Source organism: Atractosteus spatula, assembly GCF_055471065.1.
Source record: "Atractosteus spatula isolate fAtrSpa1 chromosome 10 unlocalized genomic scaffold, fAtrSpa1.hap1 SUPER_10_unloc_1, whole genome shotgun sequence".
NCBI classification, from domain to species: domain Eukaryota; kingdom Metazoa; phylum Chordata; class Actinopteri; order Semionotiformes; family Lepisosteidae; genus Atractosteus; species Atractosteus spatula.
The window spans coordinates 3,190,959-3,213,735 of record NW_028296612.1 but is presented as its reverse complement, the minus strand read 5'-3'; the positions used below and the strand labels follow the sequence as shown (position 1 = coordinate 3,213,735).

The following is a 22,777-nucleotide window of genomic DNA, read 5'->3' as shown; positions in this document are numbered from 1 at the left end:
TACCAACAGTAATGCACTGATAAGTACAGAGATTGAGGCTCTGGGAGTGTGTGGCCCTGTAGTGTGGAGGTTAAGGCTCTGGACTCCCAGCTCGCTGGTTGTGGGTTCAAGTCCCACTGGAGTCCTGAGTGATGTTTTCAAATTCTTGCCAGCAGTGACACGTTGATAAGTACGAAACGGGGCTGTTGAGGAGTGGGCCTCTCTAGCGTGGAGGTTAAGGCTGTGTGCTCCCAGCGGCCTGGTTGCAGGTTCAAGTCCCGCTGAGAGTGCTGTGCTCTCAGTTTAATTCTTCTCGACAGAAACGTGGTGATAAGCTGGGGGAGCTGTAAGGGTGGGTGGGAGGCCCAACAGAGGAGAGGGTAAGACTCTGGCCTCCCGATGGCAGGGTCCCGGGTTCAAGTCCAGGCTGGGCGGTGAGCTGGATGGTAGAGGAGTGAGCAGGGCTCAGTGGTATGGACAAGTAACTAGATGAGCAGGGAGAGGGGGTCTGGGATTTACCTTTTACTGAAAAATTTCAACTGTTTCAACCTACCAGTAAAAGGTAAATCCCAGACCCCCTCTCCCTGCTCATCTAGTTACTTGTCCATACCACTGAGCCCTGCTCACTCCTCTACCATCCAGCTCACCGCCCAGCCTGGACTTGAACCCGGGACCCTGCCATCGGGAGGCCAGAGTCTTACCCTCTCCTCTGTTGGGCCTCCCACCCACCCTTACAGCTCCCCCAGCTTATCACCACGTTTCTGTCGAGAAGAATTAAACTGAGAGCACAGCACTCTCAGCGGGACTTGAACCTGCAACCAGGCCGCTGGGAGCACACAACCTTAACCTCCACGCTAGAGAGGCCCACTCCTCAACAGCCCCGTTTCGTACTTATCAACGTGTCACTGCTGGCAAGAATTTGAAAACATCACTCAGGACTCCAGTGGGACTTGAACCCACAACCAGCGAGCTGGGAGTCCAGAGCCTTAACCTCCACACTACAGGGCCACACACTCCCAGAGCCTCAATCTCTACTTGTCAGTGGATTACTGTTGGTAAGAGATTAATAGAAAACAACACTGAGGAGGCAGAGTGGGGTTTTGAACCCACAACCAGGCAGTTGAGAACCCCTGGCCTTAACCTCCACACTAGAGAGGCACACACTAACAAAGACTTAATCTCTTTACTAGTCAATGTATTACTGTTGGTAAGAATGTATTTGAAAACAAGGCTCAGGACTCCAGTGGGACTTGAACCCACAACCAGAGAGCTCTGAGCTCACAGCCTTAACCTCCACACTACAGGGCCACACACTCACAAAGCCTCAATCTCTTTAATTATCAGTGCATTACTGTTGGTAAGAGATTAATAGAAAACAACACTCAGGACTTGAACCCACAACCAGGCTGCTGGGAGCCCACAGCCTTAACCTCCACACTAGAGAGACACACTCCTCAACAGCCCCGTTTCGTACTTATCAACGTGTCACTGCTGGCAAGAATTTGAAAACATCACTCAGGACTCCAGTAGGACTTGAACCCACAACCAGAGAGCTCTGAGCTCACAGCCTTAACCTCCACACTACAGGGCCACACACTCCCAGAGGCTCAACCTCTGTACTTATCAGTGCATTACTGTTGGTAAGAGCTTAAATGAAAACAAGACCCAGGAGGCAGATTCTCAAACCCACAACCAGCCAGCTAGAGGCCAGCACCTTAACCTCCCCACTACAGCACTCAACCCCGGTACCTTTACTTCTCAACCTGCTGCAGTTGGTGAGAGCTGAAGTGAAGAGAAGGCTCAGGGCTCAGCCCGGGTTCGAACCCACAACCAGTCCCTCCAGCCCCCTAGGGCTTAACCTCCTGCTCCACAGAGTCCCACATCCTCCAGCCCCCCTCTCTTCACTTATCACTGCGTTACTGCCGGCAAGAGTCAAAAACACAGCACAGGACCCCATCTGGGCTCGAACCCACAACCCACAGCCTTCACCACCGGGACACTAACCCACTACTCCACCTCCTCAGCCTGCTCACTTCTCAACACGTCACTCTGGGTCAGAACTGAACTGAAAGCAAAGCTCAGCTCAGCTCCCACCCAGGACTCGAACCTACAGCCAAGCAGCTACAACCACCCCCCAGCCTCAACCTCCACACTACTAGAGGGCCACACCCCTCAGCACTCTCATCTCTTCCCTTCTCAACACGTCACTGTGGGTCAGAACTGAACTGAAAACGAGACCCCTGAGGTCTTCGCTGACTGAAGTCAGGCGTCTAAGATCAGCGCGTCTGAGCCGAAGCCCCTTCTGGAGAGGAACCCTCTCCGCAGGCACTGCCGTTCACGGGTGACCAGTCCACTGGCGCCTCTCCAGACACAGCTGGGTGAGCTCCTCCAGTCAGGACGGGAGGCGCACCTTTACACCGAGGGGGGGTGGGGGTGGGGAACAAGCTGCCCAGCCCTGTGGTTGAAGCCGATACCCTGGCTTCTCTCCAGACACAGCTGGGTGAGCTCCTCCGGTCAGGACAGGAGGCTCTACTGTACACAGAGGGGGGGTGGGGGTGGGGAACAAGCTGATACCCTGGCTCCTCTCCAGACACAGCTGGGTGAGCTCCTCCAGTCAGGACAGGAGGCTCTACTGTACACAGAGGGGGTTGGGGGTGGGGAACAAGCTGATACCCTGGCTCCTCTCCAGACACAGCTGGGTGAGCTCCTCCAGTCAGGACAGGAGGCTCTACTGTACACAGAGGGGGGTGGGGGTGGGGAACAAGCTGATACCCTGGCTCCTCTCCAGACACAGCTGGGTGAGCTCCTCCAGTCAGGACAGGAGGCTCTACTGTACACAGAAGGGGGTGGGGGTGGGGAACAAGCTGCCCGGCCCTGTGGTTGAACCCCATCCAGCTCTGTCTGGAAAGCAGCCAGGTTACGAGATCCACAGGTCAAGCCACCACTAGCGAACGGGCAGGCCAGATGGGCTGAGCGGCCTCTCGTCTGCCACTCCTAACGCCATAAGGGGGGGGGGCTCACCTCCGCCGCCCGCAGCGTGCGGCCCCACCCGACTGGCGCGTCCTGCTGATCACAGAAGTGAGAACCCTGTTTGACCTGTGTCCCAGTGGGGGCAGAATCGTCCTCTCTGCTCCTCCAGCCTGGCCTGTCTCCCTCCCCAGCCCCCCCAGAGCGGAGAGCACCCGCAGGGCTCCAAGACGAGACACCCCCCCCCCAACTCGACCCGCTGCGCCCCCACATTTCAAACAACAGGAGCTCTTCCCCCGACGTCAGAAACACTGACTGACCTTCACCCTCTGCTCTGAGAGATGTTGTTGTTTTTTTTTAACGTTGTAGGAAAAGCGAGACCCAGGAGCCCGTTTGACAATTCCACGCGAGCTTTTAAATTCTCACGTGGAAATTAGCTGCGTCTCGACCAGACCTCGGAAACCCGGGCGCGTTGTCTCCCTCTGGTGGCTGCAGGCGGTACTGCTGGTGCTGTGGAGTCTGTGAGCAGTGTGACAGCCGATCCGCAGTGAGAGCGGACGGGAGTGTCTCCCTCCTGTGGCTGCAGGCGGTACTGCTGGCGCTGTGGAGTCTGTGAGCAGTGTGACAGCTGATCCGCTGTGAGAGCGGACGGGAGTGTCTCCCTCCTGTGGGTGCAGGCGGTACTCCTGGCGCTGTGGAGTCTGTGAGCAGTGTGACAGCTGATCCGCTGTGAGAGCGGACGGGAGTGTCTCCCTCCTGTGGCCGCAGGCGGTACTGCTGGCGCTGTGGAGTCTGTGAGCAGTGTGACAGCTGATCTGCTGTGAGAGCGGACGGGAGTGTCTCCCTCCTGTGGCCGCAGGCGGTACTGCTGGCGCTGTGGAGTCTGTGAGCAGTGTGACAGCTGATCCGCTGTGAGAGCGGACGGGAGTGTCTCCCTCCTGTGGCTGCAGGCGGTACTGCCGGCGCTGTGGAGTCTGTGAGCAGTGTGACAGCTGATCCGCTGTGAGAGCGGACGGCAGTGTCTCCCTCTGGTGGCTGCAGGCGGTACTGCCGGCGCTGTGGAGTCTGTGAGCAGTGTGACAGCTGATCTGCTGTGAGAGCGGACGGGAGTGTCTCCCTCCTGTGGCCGCAGGCGGTACTGCTGGCGCTGTGGAGTCTGTGAGCAGTGTGACAGCTGATCCGCTGTGAGAGCGGACGGGAGTGTCTCCCTCCTGTGGCTGCAGGCGGTACTGCCGGCGCTGTGGAGTCTGTGAGCAGTGTGACAGCTGATCTGCTGTGAGAGCGGACGGGAGTGTCTCCCTCCTGTGGCCGCAGGCGGTACTGCTGGCGCTGTGGAGTCTGTGAGCAGTGTGACAGCTGATCCGCTGTGAGAGCGGACGGGAGTGTCTCCCTCCTGTGGCTGCAGGCGGTACTGCCGGCGCTGTGGAGTCTGTGAGCAGTGTGACAGCTGATCTGCTGTGAGAGCGGACGGGAGTGTCTCCCTCCTGTGGCTGCAGGCGGTACTGCTGGCGCTGTGGAGTCTGTGAGCAGTGTGACAGCTGATCTGCTGTGAGAGCGGACGGGAGTGTCTCCCTCCTGTGGCTGCAGGCGGTACTGCTCACAGACTCCACAGCGCCATGAGGTACCCAGAGCTGCCTGAGTTAACATCAGCCTGTGTCCGATCTGTTACTGTTCCTGCCATCTTTTTTGTTGACTTTTGTATTTTTCTTAAAATGGATGTTTCCCTAGTAACTTCCCCGCTCAGTGATGTGTCTCTACTGGTGTAATCAGGGAGGAATCAATACACTGTTCTCCTCATCGGTGAGGATAGAGGAGAGAGAGGAGAGGGAGAGGAGAGAGAAGGACAGAGACGAACAGAGGACAGAGGAGACAGGAGAGAAAGAGAGGAGAAAAGGAGAGAGGAGAAAGACAAGGACAGGAGAGAGGAGAGAGACAAGGATAGAGAGACGAGAGAGGAGAGAGGGAAGACAAAGGAGAGAGAAGGACAGGAGAGAAAGAGAAATGAGAGAAGGACAGAGGATAGAGGGAGAGAGGACAGATAGAGGGAGAGGAGAGAGAAGGACAGGAGAGAGAGAGAGGAGAGAGGGAGAGAGAGGAGAGAAGGACAGGAGAGAAAGAGAGAGGAGAGAGGGAGAGAGGAGAGAGAAAGACAGGATAGAGACGAGAGTGGAGAGAGGGAAGAGAGAGGAGAGAGAAAGACAGGATAGAGAGACGAGAGTGGAGAGAGAGGAGAGCGGAGAGAGGGAAGAGAGAGGAGAGAGAAGGACAGAGGAGAGAGGAAGAGAGAGGAGAGAGGAAGAGAGAGGAGAGAGAAGGACAGAGGATAGAGAGAAGGACAGAGGAGAGAGAGAGGAGAGCGGATGGAGGGAAGCGGAGGAAGGGAGGCGGCGCTCCGAGGAGCAGGAACGAGAGGGAGCCGTGTCCAGTGGGGACTCAAACACGTGTTTAATTGGTCACAGGCTGTCGAGACCCCAGCCCCCGCCCCCGTACAGCACCACCCTGGGGCTCGCTACCACAACCGCACACACACACACACCCCCCGGGGGGGCACGACGCTGACAGAACGCGCTGGGGAGAGCCGGCCTCTCCGAGGGACTCCAACAAAAACCTACACAGGTCGAAAACAAGGGGCTTCCGGCGCTATGTTTAAGAAAAGGAGAAATTGACGTGACCACACTGAGGGGGGGACGAGGAGAGAGAGAGAGAGAGAGTAAAAAAGGGATTTTATTCCCTGTACGCCTTCTGTTTCCTTTTTAACTCTAAGGACTTGGTGTGCTTGTTTACAAAAAGAAAATGGAGAGACCCCCTTCGGTTTTGGGGGTCGGGGGGAAGGGGGAGGGGGTGCTCGCGCTCACTGGGCGGTGGTGCGGCCTGTCGGGTCGGAACATCTCTCTTCTGCCCCCCCCCCCCCTCTGTGTGCTGGCGGGGTTCGGGGGGGGGGAGGGACGCTTCCTCTGGTTTTATCTGGTCTGTTCGACTGCGGAGGGAGAGACAGAGAGAACGCAGCCGTTACAGCAGAGACGCGTCCGGTCACGGAAAACACGCGCACACGCTCCGATCACACGCTCCTGACTGCTACATGTGGGAGCTCCCCACCCCCACCCCCCTCTGTGTACAGGAGAGCCTCCTGTCCTGACTGGAGGAGCTCACCCAGCTGTGTCTGGAGAGGAGTCAGGGTATCGGCTTCAACCACAGGGCTGGGCAGCTTGTTCCCCACCCCCACCCCTCTCTGTGTACAGTAGAGCCTCCTGTCCTGACTGGAGGAGCTCGCCTAGCTGTTTCTCATCTTACCAATGTCCCACCCAACCTCTGCCCCCCCGCCCCCCCGCCCCCCCACCAGGGGGCACCGCCACTCACTGTAGGAGGAGATGTCGATCTCGTCGGGCAGCTCGCTGATGTTGACCTCGAAGCGGTCCTGCACGTCGTTCAGGATCTTGGCGTCGTTCTCGTCCGACACGAAGGTGATGGCCAGGCCCTTGGTGCCAAACCGGCCGGCCCGGGCCACCTGAGACCAGGAGAGACAGGGAGACGGGCAGCGTTACACTGGACAGGCAGGCGTACGGTCAACAGGACCGCTGTGACGGTGTGCAGACAGGCGTCCAGTCTACAGGAACAGTGTGACGGTGTGCAGACAGGCGTCCAGTCTACAGGAACAGTGTGACGGTGTGCAGACAGGCGTACAGTCTACAGGAACAGTGTGAAGGTGTGCAGACAGGCGTCCAGTCTACAGGAACAGTGTGAAGGTGTGCAGACAGGCGTCCAGTCTACAGGAACGGTGTGAAGGTGTGCAGACAGGCGTCCAGTCTACAGGAACAGTGTGAAGGTGTGCAGACAGGCATACAGTCTACAGGAACAGTGTGACGGTGTGCAGACAGGCATACAGTCTACAGGAACAGTGTGACGGTGTGCAGACAGGCATACAGTCTACAGGAACAGTGTGAAGGTGTGCAGACAGGCGTCCAGTCTACAGGAACGGTGTGAAGGTGTGCAGACAGGCGTCCAGTCTACAGGAACGGTGTGAAGGTGTGCAGACAGGCGTACAGTCTACAGGAACAGTGTGAAGGTGTGCAGACAGGCGTCCAGTCTACAGGAACAGTGTGAAGGTGTGCAGACAGGCGTACAGTCTGCAGGACCGGTGTACAGTGCGCAGACAGGCGTACAGTCTACAGGAACAGTGTGAAGGTGTGCAGACAGGCGTCCAGTCTACAGGAACAGTGTGAAGGTGTGCAGACAGGCGTACAGTCTACAGGAACGGTGTATGGTGCGCAGACAGGCGTACAGTCTACAGGAACAGTGTGAAGGTGTGCAGACAGGTGTACAGTCTGCAGGAACGGTGTACAGTGCGCTGACAGGCGTCCAGTCTACAGGAACGGTGTACAGAGCGCTGACAGGCGTACAGTCTACAGGAACGGTGTACAGAGCGCTGACAGGCGTACAGTCTACAGGAACAGTGTACAGAGCGCTGACAGGCGTACAGTCTACAGGAACAGTGTACAGAGCGCTGACAGGCGTACAGTCTGCAGGAACGGTGTACAGAGCGCTGACAGGCGTACAGTCTGCAGGAACGGTGTACAGAGCGCTGACAGGCGTACAGTCTACAGGAACGGTGTATGGTGCGCTGACAGGCGTACAGTCTACAGGAACGGTGTGACGGTGCGCAGACAGGCGTACAGTCTGCAGGAACAGTGTGAAGGTGTGCAGACAGGCGTACAGTCTACAGGAACGGTGTACAGAGCGCTGACAGGCGTACAGTCTACAGGACCGGTGTACAGAGCGCTGACAGGCGTACAGTCTACAGGAACGGTGTACAGAGCGCTGACAGGCGTACAGTCTGCAGGAACGGTGTATGGTGCGCTGACAGGCGTACAGTCTACAGGAACGGTGTATGGTGCGCTGACAGGCGTACAGTCTACAGGAACGGTGTATGGTGCGCAGACAGGCGTACAGTCTACAGGAACGGTGTACGGTGCGCTGACAGGCGTACAGTCTACAGGAATGGTGTGACGGTGCGCTGACAGGCGTCCAGTCTACAGGAACGGTGTACAGAGCACTGACAGGCGTCCAGTCTGCAGGACCGGTGTACAGAGCGCTGACAGGCGTACAGTCTACAGGAACAGTGTGAAGGTGTGCAGTGTTACCCTGTGCAGGTAGGTATCGGAGTCCTCTGGCATGTCGTAGTTGAAGGCAATATTGACTCTCTCAATGTCCATCCCTCGGCCAAACAGGTTTGTGGCCACCAGGATCCTCCTCTGGAAGTCCTTAAACTGCTGATAGCGAGCCAATCTGTCATGGAGAGAGAGGGGATAATACACACTGACTGGACACTCCAGTACATGAACACTGCACTGAGAGAGAGGGGGGTTCATACAGACACACTGACTGGACACTCCAGTACATGAACACTGCACTGAGAGAGAGAGGGGTTCATACAGACACCCTGACTGGACACTCCAGTACATGAACACTGCACTGAGAGAGAGGGGTTCATACACACACACTGACTGGACACTCCAGTACATGAACACTGCACTGAGAGAGAGAGAGAGGGGTTCATACACACACACTGACTGGACACTCCAGTACATTAACACTGCACTGAGAGAGAGAGGGGTTCATACAGACACACTGACTGGACACTCCAGTACATGAACACTGCACTGAGAGAGAGAGGGGTTCATACAGACACACTGACTTGACACTCCAGTACATGAACACTGCACTGAGAGAGAGAGAGAGGGGTTCATACAGACACCCTGACTGGACACTCCAGTACATGAACACTGCACTGAGAGAGAGAGGGGTTCATACACACACACTGACTGGTACACTCCAGTAAATGAACACTGCACTGAGAGAGAGAGGGGTTCATACAGACACACTGACTGGACACTCCAGTACACTAACACTGCCCTGAGAGGGGGGGTAGTACAGTTACCTCTCTTCCTGGGGCATGCCCCTGTGGATTGCAATCGCAGGGAAGTTCTGCTCCACCAGTAGCTGAGCCAGGGCAACACACCTCTGGACCGACTTCACAAAGATCACCACCTGAGGAGAGATGGGAGGAGGTTCATATACACTCAGAGGAGAGACAGGACACAGACAGCGGGGCTGAAGGACACAGGCAGACAGCGGGGCTGCAGGACACAGACAGACAGAGGGTCTACAGGACACAGACAGACAGAGGGTCTACAGGACACAGACAGACAGAGGGTCTACAGGACACAGACAGCGGGTCTACAGGACACAGACAGACAGCGGGTCTACAGGACACAGACAGACAGAGGGTCTACAGGACACAGACAGCAGGGCTGCAGGACACAGACAGACAGAGGGTCTACAGGACACAGACAGAGGGTCTACAGGACACAGACAGACAGAGGGTCTACAGGACACAGACAGACAGAGGGTCTACAGGACACAGACAGCGGGGCTACAGGACACAGACGGACAGCGGGGCTGCAGGGCACAGACGGACAGCGGGGCTGCAGGACACAGACGGACAGCGGGGCTGCAGGGCTGGGCCAGGCGCGTCTCTGACCTGGTTGAACTCCAGCACGTCCAGCAGGTCGAACAGCTTGCGGTTCTTCTCGTTGTCCTTCAGCTTGACGTAGTACTGCTGCAGGCCGTGGAGGGTGAGCTTGGTCTCGTCGTCCACGAAGATCTCCATCGGCTGGGGGAGGAGGGAGGAGGGAGGAGGGAGGAGGGGCGGTGGGGTGGGGGGGGAGAGCAGGAGAGGGAGGGGGGTTAGATGTTCACCCACCCCCTCCCGCGCGCCAGTGCGCGCTTGCTTGCTTGCTCGCTCGCTCTCTCACACACGCGCACGCCCCAGTGCCAGATACAGACGCGCACACCGGCCACGCCACCACGGGCGCTGCCCACTCCCAGTCGTCCACCATCACCCCCGGCCCAAACCCTCCTCTTTCAGGGGGTCTGGGGTCCCTGCCAACAAAGACACAGCACCTTGGTGTCCATCAGTGTGTCAGTGTGTCTGTGAGTCAGTGCACAGGGCAGTCGTGAGTCAGTGCGTCAATGCACAGGGCAGTCGTGAGTCAGTGCGTCAATGCACAGGGCAGTCGTGAGTCAGTGCGTCAGTGCACAGGGCAGTCGTGAGTCAGTGTGTCAGTGCACAGGGCAGTCGTGAGTCAGTGAGTCAGTGAACGGAGAAGTCAGTGTGTCCGTGAGTCAGTGCACAGGGCAGTCGTGAGTCAGAGAGTCAGTGCACAGGGCAGTCGTGAGTCAGTGAGTCAGTGCACAGGGCAGTCGTGAGTCAGTGCGTCAGTGCACAGGGCAGTCGTGAGTCAGTGTGTCAGTGCACAGGGCAGTCGTGAGTCAGTGAGTCGGTGCACAGGGCAGTCGTGAGTCGGTGAGTCAGTGAACGGAGAAGTCAGTGTGTCCGAGAGTCAGTGCACAGGGCAGTCGTGAGTCGGTGAGTCAGTGAATGGAGAAGTCAATGTGTCCCAGAGTCAGTGCACCAGCTACTGGCAGCGCCCAGCCGGCGTGTGTGTCCTGTGCAGAAGTAAAATCCTGAACAACCGTCCACAGGGAAACAGTTACCACACAGCAGCAGTCCCTGACCACGCCACGCCCCCTACCGCCTCAACGCCACACCTTCAGCTGCTCCCGATCGGGCAGAGAGATGCCGGTGACCGACAGGGGGAATAATCAATGTCAAAAGCATCGCTACTGAAAGTCCGTCGAAAGCCCTGCCAGTGTTTCAAGTATCACTATTTTGCACATCCCCTGCCAGCACTGCTTGCCCTGTGTAACTGTGACACAACACCGCAACGACAAGATTTCTATGGAGGGGAGCTCCAGAGAGCTATCGCGGCCTGCCCAAGGGGTACTGAACAGCCAGACGCGCCGACGTTGAGCTCACAAGGCAGAGCCGTCCGACCGCACGGATTCGGAGACAGCCGTGAGGGCAGGCCCGCTCAGGACGCCCGCGGGCAAGGGTCGCTGCACTTACCTGCTCATCCCAGTACCTGGCAGTGAAGGAAGGGCCTGGTATATAGTGCACAGGGCTGGGGCTGTCTCTATACCCAAGCTGCATACTGGAGAGATGGAGCTCTATCACACAGACACACACCCTACAGACCCTCTACAGCACCGACACACACCCTACAGACCCTATACAGCACTGACACACCATACAGACCCTATACAGCACTGACACACACGCTACAGACCCTATACAGCACTGACACACACCCTACAGACCCTATACAGCACTGACACACCATACAGACCCTATACAGCACTGACACACACCCTACAGACCCTATACAGCACCGACACACATCCTACAGACCATATACAGCACCGACACACACGCTACAGACCCTATACAGCACTGACACACACCCTACAGACCCTATACAGCACTGACACACCATACAGACCCTATACAGCACTGACACACCATACAGACCCTATACAGCACTGACACACACGCTACAGACCCTATACAGCACCGACACACATCCTACAGACCATATACAGCACCGACACACATCCTACAGACCATATACAGCACTGACACACACCCTACTGACACTACACAGCACTGACACACCATACAGACCCTATACAGCACTGACACACCATACAGACCCTATACAGCACTGACACACCCTACAGACCCTATACAGCACTGACACACACCCTACAGACACTATACAGCACCGACACACACCCTACAGACCCTATACAGCACTGACACACACCCTACAGACCCTATACAGCACTGACACACCCTACAGACCCTCTACAGCACCGACACACACCATACAGACCCTATACAGCACTGACACACCATACAGACTCTGTACAGCACTGACACACACGCTACAGACCCTATACAGCACCGACACACATCCTACAGACCATATACAGCACTGACACACACCCTGCTGACACTACACAGCACTGACACACACCCTACAGACCCTATACAGCACTGACACACACCCTACAGACCCTCTACAGCACTGACACACACCATACAGACCCTATACAGCACTGACACACCATACAGACTCTGTACAGCACTGACACACACGCTACAGACCCTATACAGCACCGACACACATCCTACAGACCATATACAGCACTGACACACACCCTGCTGACACTACACAGCACTGACACACACCCTACAGACCCTATACAGCACTGACACACACCCTACAGACCCTATACAGCACTGACACACCATACAGACCCTATACAGCACTGACACACCCTACAGACCCTATACAGCACTGACACACACCCTACAGACACTATACAGCACCGACACACACCCTACAGACCCTATACAGCACTGACACACACCCTACAGACCCTATACAGCACTGACACACCCTACAGTTCCTCTACAGCACCGACACACACCATACAGACCCTATACAGCACTGACACACCATACAGACTCTGTACAGCACTGACACACACGCTACAGACCCTATACAGCACCGACACACATCCTACAGACCATATACAGCACTGACACACACCCTGCTGACACTACACAGCACTGACACACACCCTACAGACCCTATACAGCACTGACACACATCCTACAGACCCTCTACAGCACTGACACACCCTACAGACCCTATACAGCACTGACACACCCTACAGACCCTATACAGCACCAACACACACCCTACTGACCCTATACAGCACCGACACACACCCTACTGACCCTATACAGCACCGACACACACCCTACTGACCCTATGCAGCCCTACAGCACCGACACACTCTACAGACCACACACACCCGACAGACTGCGTACTAGCTGGGATCGACCGCCTGAACTGTATACCAGCTCCATGGCCTGGACACACATCCCCAGGCACCGCCAGCAGCCCCCACGATGGGGCAGCCGGTGCAGTGCGAGACCGCCGGGCCCTGCGGAGGCCTGGCTCTGGGCTCCTGCGGGGGGGGGACAGTGTGGCGGGACTGAGGAGCCTGCCGGTGTGACCGCCGGGCGCCCCCTCGGCCGGTCTGTCCCGTCTTCCAGCGACCGCCGACCGCCGCCCCCTGCTGTTCTCCGCGGCGACCACCGGGGGGCGCTCTTCTTTCTTCTCTCTCTCTCTCTCTCTCGCCGAGACTCTGGACTCCTGGGGCTCCTCTCCAGTCGGTCTTCAGTGTGTGTGTGTGTGTGAGTGTGTGAGAGTCGGTGTCAGTGTGGGTCTGTCCGTGTGAGCGAGTGTGTGGGCTGGGCGGGCGAACTGGGGTCTCGGGATGGTGGTGGGGTGGGGGGGGCGCGGAGGAGGCCGGCGGTGAGGCCTGGGAATCCGGACGGCTCTTGGTGGGGGGGGGGTTCCTGTCTCCTATTCTGGAAGGAGAAGATCCGGCTCTCGCCGGGCTTTGTCTGCTCAGGTGAAAACCGGCGTCAGAGGTCAGGGGTCAGGGGTCAGGGGTCTCCCTCGCTCTCGTTTCTGCCGAACCCCCGACCCGCGCCCGGCCCCCTGCTCCGTCGCTCTGCCCCCCCCCCGGCCGCGCAGCTCTGCCCTGCCTTGCGTCCGCTCTCTCTCTCTCTTTCTCTCTCCCGGGTTCGAGCAGCTCGTCCCTCCCGATCCGGTCTTCCGCAACTAAGGCCTCCCTGCTTGCTCTCCAGCCCTGACTCCCGCGCGCTCGCACGCTCGCTCTCTCTCGCGCACACCCGCTGTCGACCTCCCCCTTGTCCTTCCGTGACCTCTGGGAGTGGGGTCCCCATCACGGCCAGGGGCCAGGGGCCAGGGGCCCGGGGGGGGGGGGGGGGGTATTGGGGATTCAGGATAGGGGGGGACAATCTTCCCCTCCCTGCTGTGGCTCTGCTGGAGGCCGTGGCGGTCGGTGCGCGCACGTGTGTGTGTGTGTGTGTCACAGGGATCAGCCGGCCCGGGTGAGGGGGGGGGGGGGGGTCTCGGGGATATCGGGGGGTAGTCTGTGCTCGGGAGCCTCTGCGCCAGGAAGAGGGCGGGTCACTCTGGGACAGCAGGACAAGCCCGAGTCAAAGCTACTCTCGTGCGCCAAGTGCTTATACCAGCCTGGACTGGGGCATCATTCCTGTAAAGTGTGTGTGTGTGTGTACAAGGGGTAATACCAGCCTGGACTGGGGCATCGTGTGAGTCTGTACAAGGGGTGATACCAGCCTGGACTGGGGCATCGTGTGAGTCTGTACAAGGGGTGATACCAGCCTGGACTGGGGCATCGTGTGAGTCTGTACAAGGGGTGATACCAGCCTGAGCTGGGGCATCGTGTGAGTCTGTACAAGGGGTGATACCAGCCTGAGCTGGGGCATCGTGTGAGTCTGTACAAGGGGTGATACCAGCCTGAGCTGGGGCATCGTGTGAGTCTGTACAAGGGGTGATACCAGCCTGGACTGGGGCATCGTGTGAGTCTGTACAAGGGGTGATACCAGCCTGAGCTGGGGCATCGTGTGAGTCTGTACAAGGGGTGATACCAGCCTGAGCTGGGGCATCGTGTGAGTCTGTACAAGGGGTGATACCAGCCTGGACTGGGGCATCGTGTGAGTCTGTACAAGGGGTGATACCAGCCTGGACTGGGGCATCGTGTGAGTCTGTACAAGGGGCTATACCAGCCTGAGCTGGGGCATCGTGTGAGTCTGTACAAGGGGTGACACCAGCCTGAGCTGGGGCATCGTGTGAGTCTGTACAAGGGGTGATACCAGCCTGGACTGGGGCATCGTGTGAGTCTGTACAAGGGGTGATACCAGCCTGAGCTGGGGCATCGTGTGAGTCTGTACAAGGGGTGATACCAGCCTGAGCTGGGGCATCGTGTGAGTCTGTACAAGGGGTGACACCAGCCTGGACTGGGGCATCGTGTGAGTCTGTACAAGGGGTGACACCAGCCTGAGCTGGGGCATCGTGTGAGTCTGTACAAGGGGTGACACCAGCCTGAGCTGGGGCATCGTGTGAGTCTGTACAAGGGGTGACACCAGCCTGAGCTGGGGCATCGTGTGAGTCTGTACAAGGGGTGACACCAGCCTGGACTGGGGCATCGTGTGAGTCTGTACAAGGGGTGAGACCAGCCTGGACTGGGGCATCGTGTGAGTCTGTACAAGGGGCTATACCAGCCTGAGCTGGGGCATCATATATGTAAAATGTGTGTGTATGTGTGAGGACTCAGCACGTTACAATCTGTAGTAAACGTACATTATACCAGTCTGGGCTGTGGTATCATGTGTGTGTGTGTGTACTGGGCATGTTAACACCCTGCAGTAAATTTACCAGTGTTTATACCAGAGCACAGACAAAGTCAAAGCAGAATCTTCGCAGCTCCTGATGCAAAAATCAATTGGATTAAAGGGGCCCATTAGTTGATCCGGCTAATGTCCTTGTAGTCTCTGTTCCACACTGTCAGTCTATAACAAGCCTGCCATATTAACAACTGGCCTCCAGACTCTCTTAGTGACTATACATGGGCCAGTAAAGTCTTTCAGCTTTGTAGCAGAATGTTAAAGGCCCAGTTTATTAACAACCCTTCTCCTGACTGTCAGCGACTACACATGGGCCAGTAAATTAAGTTTTGCGTTTGGGCTTTGTAACAGACCTGCTGTATTAACGACTGGTCTCTGGACTCTTAACAGTGACTATATACTGACCAGTAAATTAATATCTGGTCTTTTGGCTTTGTAACGGAGTGTTACAGACCCAGCGTATTAACGACCGGTCTCCATCTTGTCCTTTGGCTTTGTAACATACAGGCTTACCGGCTTGCCTCTGGACTCTCATACCGACTACATATGGACCGGTCCGTTAATATCTTGTCTTCTGGCTATTTCGGACTTTATTCGCAATGCCCAAGCTGTGCTATAGGCTGAGATATGGAGGTCCCACTCCGTAAAGTGTTTCAGTTCAGAATAACGCCTCCATAAAGACCTCTAGGTACCCCCAAAAAATGACCATCCGTCCTACTTTGTGTGCGCAGCCACAGGGATTGATAAAGGGTCTTCTCACAGCTGGACTGGAGCACTGGCCAAGCACAGGGGCTGGACTGCCCTGGTATCTCACCATCAGAGCCTCATCTTACGCACACCGCTCTGTTCAAGTGACTGGGGAGGGCCAGGACAACACGCTAGCAGCATTAATACTAGCAGGACCACCCGAGCTGATGCTGTCGCCAGATACACCTAGCTATCGATGAAACGGCCCGTCTGGTGTGTCGCGGTCCACACCGACAGCAGGGGGCGCTGCACGTTAATGTAGCGTCCTGGTGGCCAGACAACACTTTCTGACTAATTACGACCGACGAACACATTAGTTTTAGGCTGAAACGTCTGGTTTGGACTTGGTATGTGCCCTGGGTGGCTCAGTGTACCTGACACTGTCTTGTCTGTTGTTGGCTGTGAGGTCTGTGGTGCCCAGTAGAGTAGTGACACACAGTGCCCAGTACAATGTAGTTACTAGCATGTGAAGTACTGACAGTGCAACTGTGTTGTACCTCTACTGTAACTGGCCTGGGAACTGGGATTTGTGTTGTACTGTATTGGTTAGTTTTGGCCTAGTCTCTAATTCAATACAGCCCCGTGTACAAGTGTAACTAAGGTGACTGGCCGTGAGTCATATTGGTCAGTATTGACGATGTACAGACCTGTGTATAAGAGTAACTGGGCTGGCTGGCTGTGAGTCATATCGGGCAGTATTGACGATGTACAGACCAGTGTATAAGAGTAACTGGGCTGGTTGGCTGTGAGTCATATCGGTCAGTACTGACGATGTACAGACCAGTGTATAAGAGTAACTGGGCTGGCTGGCTGTGACTCATATCGGTCAGTATTGACGATGTACAGACCAGTGTATGAGTGTAACTGGGTTGGCTGGCTGTGACTCATATCGGTCAGTATTGACGATGTACAGACCAGTGTATGAGTGTAACTGGGCTGGGTGGCTGTGACTCATATCGGTCAGTATTGACACTGTACAGAGCAGTGTATGAGTGTAACTGGGCGGTCAGCAAGGCTGTGAGTCAGATCAGTCAGTACTGACGATGTACAGACCAGGGCGTGACGGTCACTGGGCGTCAGTCAGTATTGATGCTGTACAGACCGGGGCGTGACGGTCACTGGGCGTCAGTCAGTATTGATGCTGTACGGACTGGGACGTGACGGTCACTGGGCGTCGGTCAGTATTGATGCTGTACGGACTGGGGCGTGACGGTCACTGGGCGTCGGTCAGTATTGATGCTGTACGGACCGGGGCGTGACGGTCACTGGGCGTCGGTCAGTCCAGTCGGCGTGCGGAGGAGGAGACAGCAGACCGTCAGGCTGCCCCGGCGGGCTCAGGTCTGTGGCGGTGGCGGTGGGGTCTGGGGGCCGCCTCAGCCTGGCGCGGGCGGCGGGGGGGGAAGGGGGTGTGTGGTCTTCCTCGCTCTCCGCCCCCCCCCTCGTCCTCTCCCGGGGGGCTGGGGCAGGGCGGGGGCGCGGGGCAGTGCCGACAGTGGTGGGGTGGTGGGGTGGGGGGGTATTTACATCTTGCATGAACTTGCGGCAGACGGGCCGGATCTCTTTGCTGAGCGTGGCGCTGAACATCATGACCTGCTTCTCGTGGGGAGTCATGCGGAAGATCTCCTGGACGTCGCGCCGCATGTCTGAGGAGAGGGGGGGGGGGACAACAGGGTGGGGGGGGGGTTAGGGGAGCGCAGAAGGAAATCATCCCATGAGCCGGGCCCGAGGGAGAAACCCCACCCCCCACTGCCCGGCAGGAGCCCGAATCTCATCAGGCTTGACCTGGGACACTTGGGGTCCTGAGAGTGCCCCCCCTGGCGATAACAACACCCCCCCCCAGAAATCCCCATCCTCCCAAAGATGCCCCTTCTCCTCCGCCGACCTGTGACCCTGGACTGGCCAGAGCCGTGAGAAGATGGGAGGGGGGCAGTCGTTTTGATTTTTCAGCCCCCCCCCTCCCCCAGCCTCACTCACCCAGCTGCTCCAGCATCTTGTCGCACTCGTCCAGGATGAAGTGCTTGATGTGCTTCAGGTTCAGGCTCTTGTTGCGGGCCAGCGCCAGGATGCGGCCCGGCGTGCCCACCACGATGTGCGGGCAGTTCTTCTTCAGGACCTCCTCGTCCTTCTTGATGGACAGGCCCCCGAAGAACACCGCCACCTGCAGGACGGCAGCTTTAATACACACACCCTGACTGGACACTCCAGTACATGAACACTGCACTGAGAGAGAGAGGGGTTCATACACACACACTGACTGGACACTCCAGTACATGAACACTGCACTGAGAGAGAGAGGGGTTCATACACACACACTGACTGGACACTCCAGTACATGAACACTGCACTGAGAGAGAGAGGGGTTCAGACAGACACACTGACTGGAGTTGTGCTGTGCGTTATTTACCTTGACCGTGGGCATGTACTTAGAGAATCTCTCGTACTCCTTGCTGATCTGGAAGGCCAGCTCTCTGGTGTGACACATCACCAAAACAGACACCTGGGAGGGACCAGAGGGAGAAATACTATCAGGGCACACACGCCAACATGAGCCACAACACAGTCTGTCCAGTACGGGCTGGACAGGAAGAGACAGACAGAGGAGTGGAGAGGGTATCGCCCATGTCCAGTCAAAAGCTATAGAGAGAGACAGAGGGGAATACACTTATTGCAGTATCAGACCCATCACAAATTCCAGAGACACAGACAGACAACACACACAGAGACTTTAACAGCTCCTGTCCACAGACAGACAACACACACAGAGACTTTAACAGCTCCTGTCCACAGACAGACAACGCACACAGAGACTTTAACAGCTCCTGTCCACAGACAGATTCTAGACAGACAACAGACACAGAGACTTTAACAGCTCCTGTCCACAGACAGACAACACACACAGAGATTTTAACAGCTCCTGTCCACAGACAAGACAACACACACAGAAACTTTAACAGCTCCTGTCCACAGACAGACAACACACACAGAGACTTTAACAGCTCCTGTCCACAGACAGATTCTAGACAGACAACAGACACAGAGACTTTAACAGCTCCTGTCCACAGACAGACAACACACACAGAGATTTTAACAGCTCCTGTCCACAGACAAGACAACACACACAGAGACTTTAACAGCTCCTGTCCACAGACAAGACAACACACACAGAAACTTTAACAGCTCCTGTCCACAGACAGACAACACACACAGAGACTTTAACAGCTCCTGTCCACAGACAGATTCTAGACAGACAACAGACACAGAGACTTTAACAGCTCCTGTCCACAGACAAGACAACACACACAGAGACTTTAACAGAGTGACACGCTCCAGAGATTGAGAGAGATAAACTGACAGAGGCAAACATCATGAGATGGAGTCAAGGTTAAGACTGTGCCAGAAACTACATCCCCCAGAAAGCACTGGGGGGTGGCCACCTGCCGTCACCTGACCAATCGGGAGGCGGGCCACTGGTCAGGTGACAGTGGAAAACCAGGAAGCAGAGGCGGCGGTGGCTGATACGCAGGAGAGGGCTGTGCCGGAGGGCAGAGAGGCAGGTGGAATGGACCCGACAGGGGGACCCAGGGAGCTCGGGACGGGACTGGACTGGACTGGACTGGAGAGGCGGATCCGGTACCAGCAGCCATATCACCCTGCAACTCACAACTGGCAGCCCCACTGAAGCTAAGCAGATGTGAGCCTGGTCAGTACCTGGAGGGGAGACTCCTGGGAGATCTGAGGCTGCTGCTGAAAGAGGAGTTAGTGGGGCCAGCAGGGGGCGCTCACCCTGCGGTCTGTGTGGTTCCTGATGCCCCAGTATAGTGTCGGGGACACTATACTGTAAACAGGCGCCGTCCTTCGGATGAGACGTAAAACCGAGGTCCTGACTCTCTGTGCTCATTAACAATCCCGGGCTGTCTCTCAAGAAGAGTAGGAGTGTAACCCCAGTGTCCTGGCCAAATTTCCCATTGGCCCTCATCAATCATGGCCTCCTAATAACCCCCCTCTCTGCACTGGCTTCATCTCTCTGCTCTCCTCCCCACTGAGAGCTGGTGTGTGTGGGGGAGCGTTCTGGCGCACTATGGCTGCCGTCGCATCATCCAGGTGGGGCTGCACCCCCTGGTGGGGGTGGAGGGGATCCCCATGACCTGTAAAGCGCTTTGAGTGGAGTGTCCAGAAAAAGCGCTATATAAGTGTAAGACATTATTATTATTATTATAATTACCTGCCCGGTGACGGGCTCCAGCTGCTGCAGGGTGGCCAGCACGAACACGGCCGTCTTCCCCATCCCTGACTTGGCCTGGCACAGCACGTCCATTCCCAGGATGGCCTGCGGGATGCACTCGTGCTGGACTGGGGGGGGGGACAGGGAGAGGGAAGAGGGGGGGGTCAGGAAGACAGAAATACAGACTCGCTAATGGAACAGAGCACAGCATAAACACTGCGCTGGACACTGCTGTCTGGACAAGGCGCTGGGACCCGCTGTCTGGGCCCCGCTGTCTGGACAAGGCGCTGGGACCCGCTGTCTGGACACTGCTGTCTGGACAAGGCACTGGGACCCGCTGTCTGGACACTGCTGTCTGGACAAGGCGCTGGGACCCGCTGTCTGGACACTGCTGTCTGGACAAGGCACTGGGACCCGCTGTCTGGTCCCCGCTGTCTGGACAAGGCGCTGGGACCCGCTGTCTGGACACTGCTGTCTGGACAAGGCACTGGGACCCGCTGTCTGGTCCCCGCTGTCTGGACAAGGCACTGGGACCCGCTGTCTGGTCCCCGCTGTCTGGACAAGGCGCTGGGACCCGCTGTCTGGACACTGCTGTCTGGACACTGCACTAGGCCCCGCTGTCTGGACACCACACTGAGCCCTGATATCTGGACACTGTGCTGAGCCCTGATATCTGGACACCACACTGAGCCCTGATATCTGGACACTGCTGTCTGGACACTGTGCTGAGCCCTGATATCTGGACACTGCTGTCTGGACACCACACTGAGCCCTGACAGTGACAGTGGCTGTGTCTGTGTGAGAGTGGCTGTGTCTCTGTGAGGGTCTGTGTCTTACCTTCAGACGGGTGCTCGAACCCGCAGTCCACGATGGCCCTCAGGAGCTCCGGTTTCAGCAGGAAGTCCCTAAAGCCCGAGCTGTGAATGGACACGTAGGAGCCCTTCACCTCCTTCTTGACGGGGAGCAGGTCAGCCCCGTCTCCCCCACCTCCACCTGCCTCCACCTCGTCATCCTCATAATCCAGGAGCTCGTTATCCACATCGTTCTCAGCCATAGTGTTACCTAGAGGGAGAGAGAGGGGCTAATACACACTGACTGGACACTCCAGTACATGAACACTGCACTGAGAGAGAGAGGGGTTCATACACACACACTGACTGGACACTCCAGTACATGAACACTGCACTGAGAGAGAGAGGGGTTCATACAGACACACTGACTGGACACTCCAGTACATGAACACTGCACTGAGAGAGAGAGAGGGGTTCATACAGACACACTGACTGGACACTCCAGTACATGAACACTGCACTGAGAGAGAGGGGGGTTCATACAGACACCCTGACTGGACACTCCAGTACATGAACACTGCACTGAGAGAGAGAGGGGTTCATACAGACACACTGACTGGACACTCCAGTACATGAACACTGCACTGAGAGAGAGAGGGGTTCATACAGACACCCTGACTGGACACTCCAGTACATGAACACTGCACTGAGAGAGAGAGGGGTTCATACAGACACACTGACTGGACACAGCAGTTCCCTAAACACGTCTGGTTAGTGATCCCCACAGGAACAGACTGACATTTTTCACACAGGAGTATTCACAGCTGTGCGTGGCGGAACAAGGAACCTTAACAGTGTGTCTCGCCGCGCTGTTACTCATTTATACGAGGAAATATGATCTTTTAAATGCAGACGCGGATCCGCACTCATTCAGGACCTGCAGTCTCTGAATCCAGCAGTCCCACGGAAGGAGGTGCGGGGTGTTTTTGCGGTCACACACGCACGAAGATCTGTATAATCGTACCACCACCTGCACCGTGCTGTGAAGGGACATCCTGTTTGTCCCGGGACAAACAGGCTCTGACAACAACCAGCCCGTCGGCCCCTTTCGACCAATCGACCAGCACGACTGACAATTTCCAGATCCGTGTTTTTTTTTTTTAAACTAGCGGATGTAAAACTGCGCCGGACGGGAGCGAGATCGGGGCTACACGGGGGGACCCCTTCTCCCCCCCCCACTCCCACTCCCACGGACACGCGAAAGCTCACGGGACGGGCTCAAGCCGTGTCTCCGTCCCGGACCGGACCGGACCGAGGGCACCCCGAGTGGGTGTAGGGGCGTTAGAAAATCCGATGTTTTCCCGTCTGTTAGGGTTTTTTTATGTGTGTGTGTGAGTGTGTAAAACGATAATGGCCGAGTGCGGGTTTTTTTTTTTGTTCTTTCAAAAACACAGGCCCAGTCGCGCCACCCAGCAAACCCCCTCACGCGAAAAAATTTCCCTTCGAGAGGAGTCACGCCGACCAGCACGGAGAAGAGGCGGAAGAAAGCGGTTTATGAGGAGGAAAAAAAAACCGCAAACGGCGCGTTAATAGGAAGGGGCGGTTGGTGGTTTCTTTTATCGTGAAATAAAACGCGTTTTACCTTCGAATGGTTAGTCCGTCTCTCGCAGCAACGACTTCGGGGCGTTTGGTGACGTCACTCGGGTGCGCCGGCGCCGCGACCCACGCCCCCCCCCCCCGATTTCCCATGATGCACTACGCGCAGGACTCCCGTATTTTTTCCCCCAAACTTCAACTCAAACAAAACAGAGAGGGTGTTCACAAATGAAAACGCACAAACACACAACAGCACGCTGCCAG

At 56.6% G+C, this 22,777-nt stretch overlaps 1 protein-coding gene across 1 annotated transcript; it reads right to left on the bottom strand.

Moving 5' to 3' along the window:
• Positions 1-5,369: 5,369 nt before the first annotated feature.
• ddx39b (DExD-box helicase 39B) lies at positions 5,370-22,658 on the bottom strand. Its single transcript, XM_088908243.1, has 11 exons — positions 22,560-22,658; positions 20,964-21,188; positions 20,127-20,254; positions 18,309-18,401; positions 17,879-18,062; positions 17,429-17,547; positions 9,485-9,616; positions 8,882-8,991; positions 8,085-8,229; positions 6,304-6,451; positions 5,370-5,923 (listed from the first exon to the last, which is right to left on the bottom strand). Exons 2-11 carry the CDS (start codon positions 21,178-21,180, stop codon positions 5,907-5,909), a joined length of 1,293 nt encoding a protein of 430 aa, XP_088764369.1. The 5' UTR covers positions 21,181-21,188; positions 22,560-22,658; the 3' UTR covers positions 5,370-5,906.
• Between the last annotated feature and the right edge of the window lie 119 nt (positions 22,659-22,777).

What these genes read in the sequence shown, in the direction of transcription:
- ddx39b (XM_088908243.1), bottom strand. Translation starts at nt 21,180, where the DNA reads ATGGCTGAGAACGATGTGGATAACGAGCTCCTGGATTATGAGGATGAC. An exon ending in TGGAGCCCGTCACCGGGCAG is followed by an intron (nt 18,402 to 20,126) that starts GTAATTATAATA and finishes GGTCCCTCCCAG; the next exon opens with GTGTCTGTTTTGGTGATGTG. An exon ending in AGTACATGCCCACGGTCAAG is followed by an intron (nt 18,063 to 18,308) that starts GTAAATAACGCA and finishes GCCGTCCTGCAG; the next exon opens with GTGGCGGTGTTCTTCGGGGG.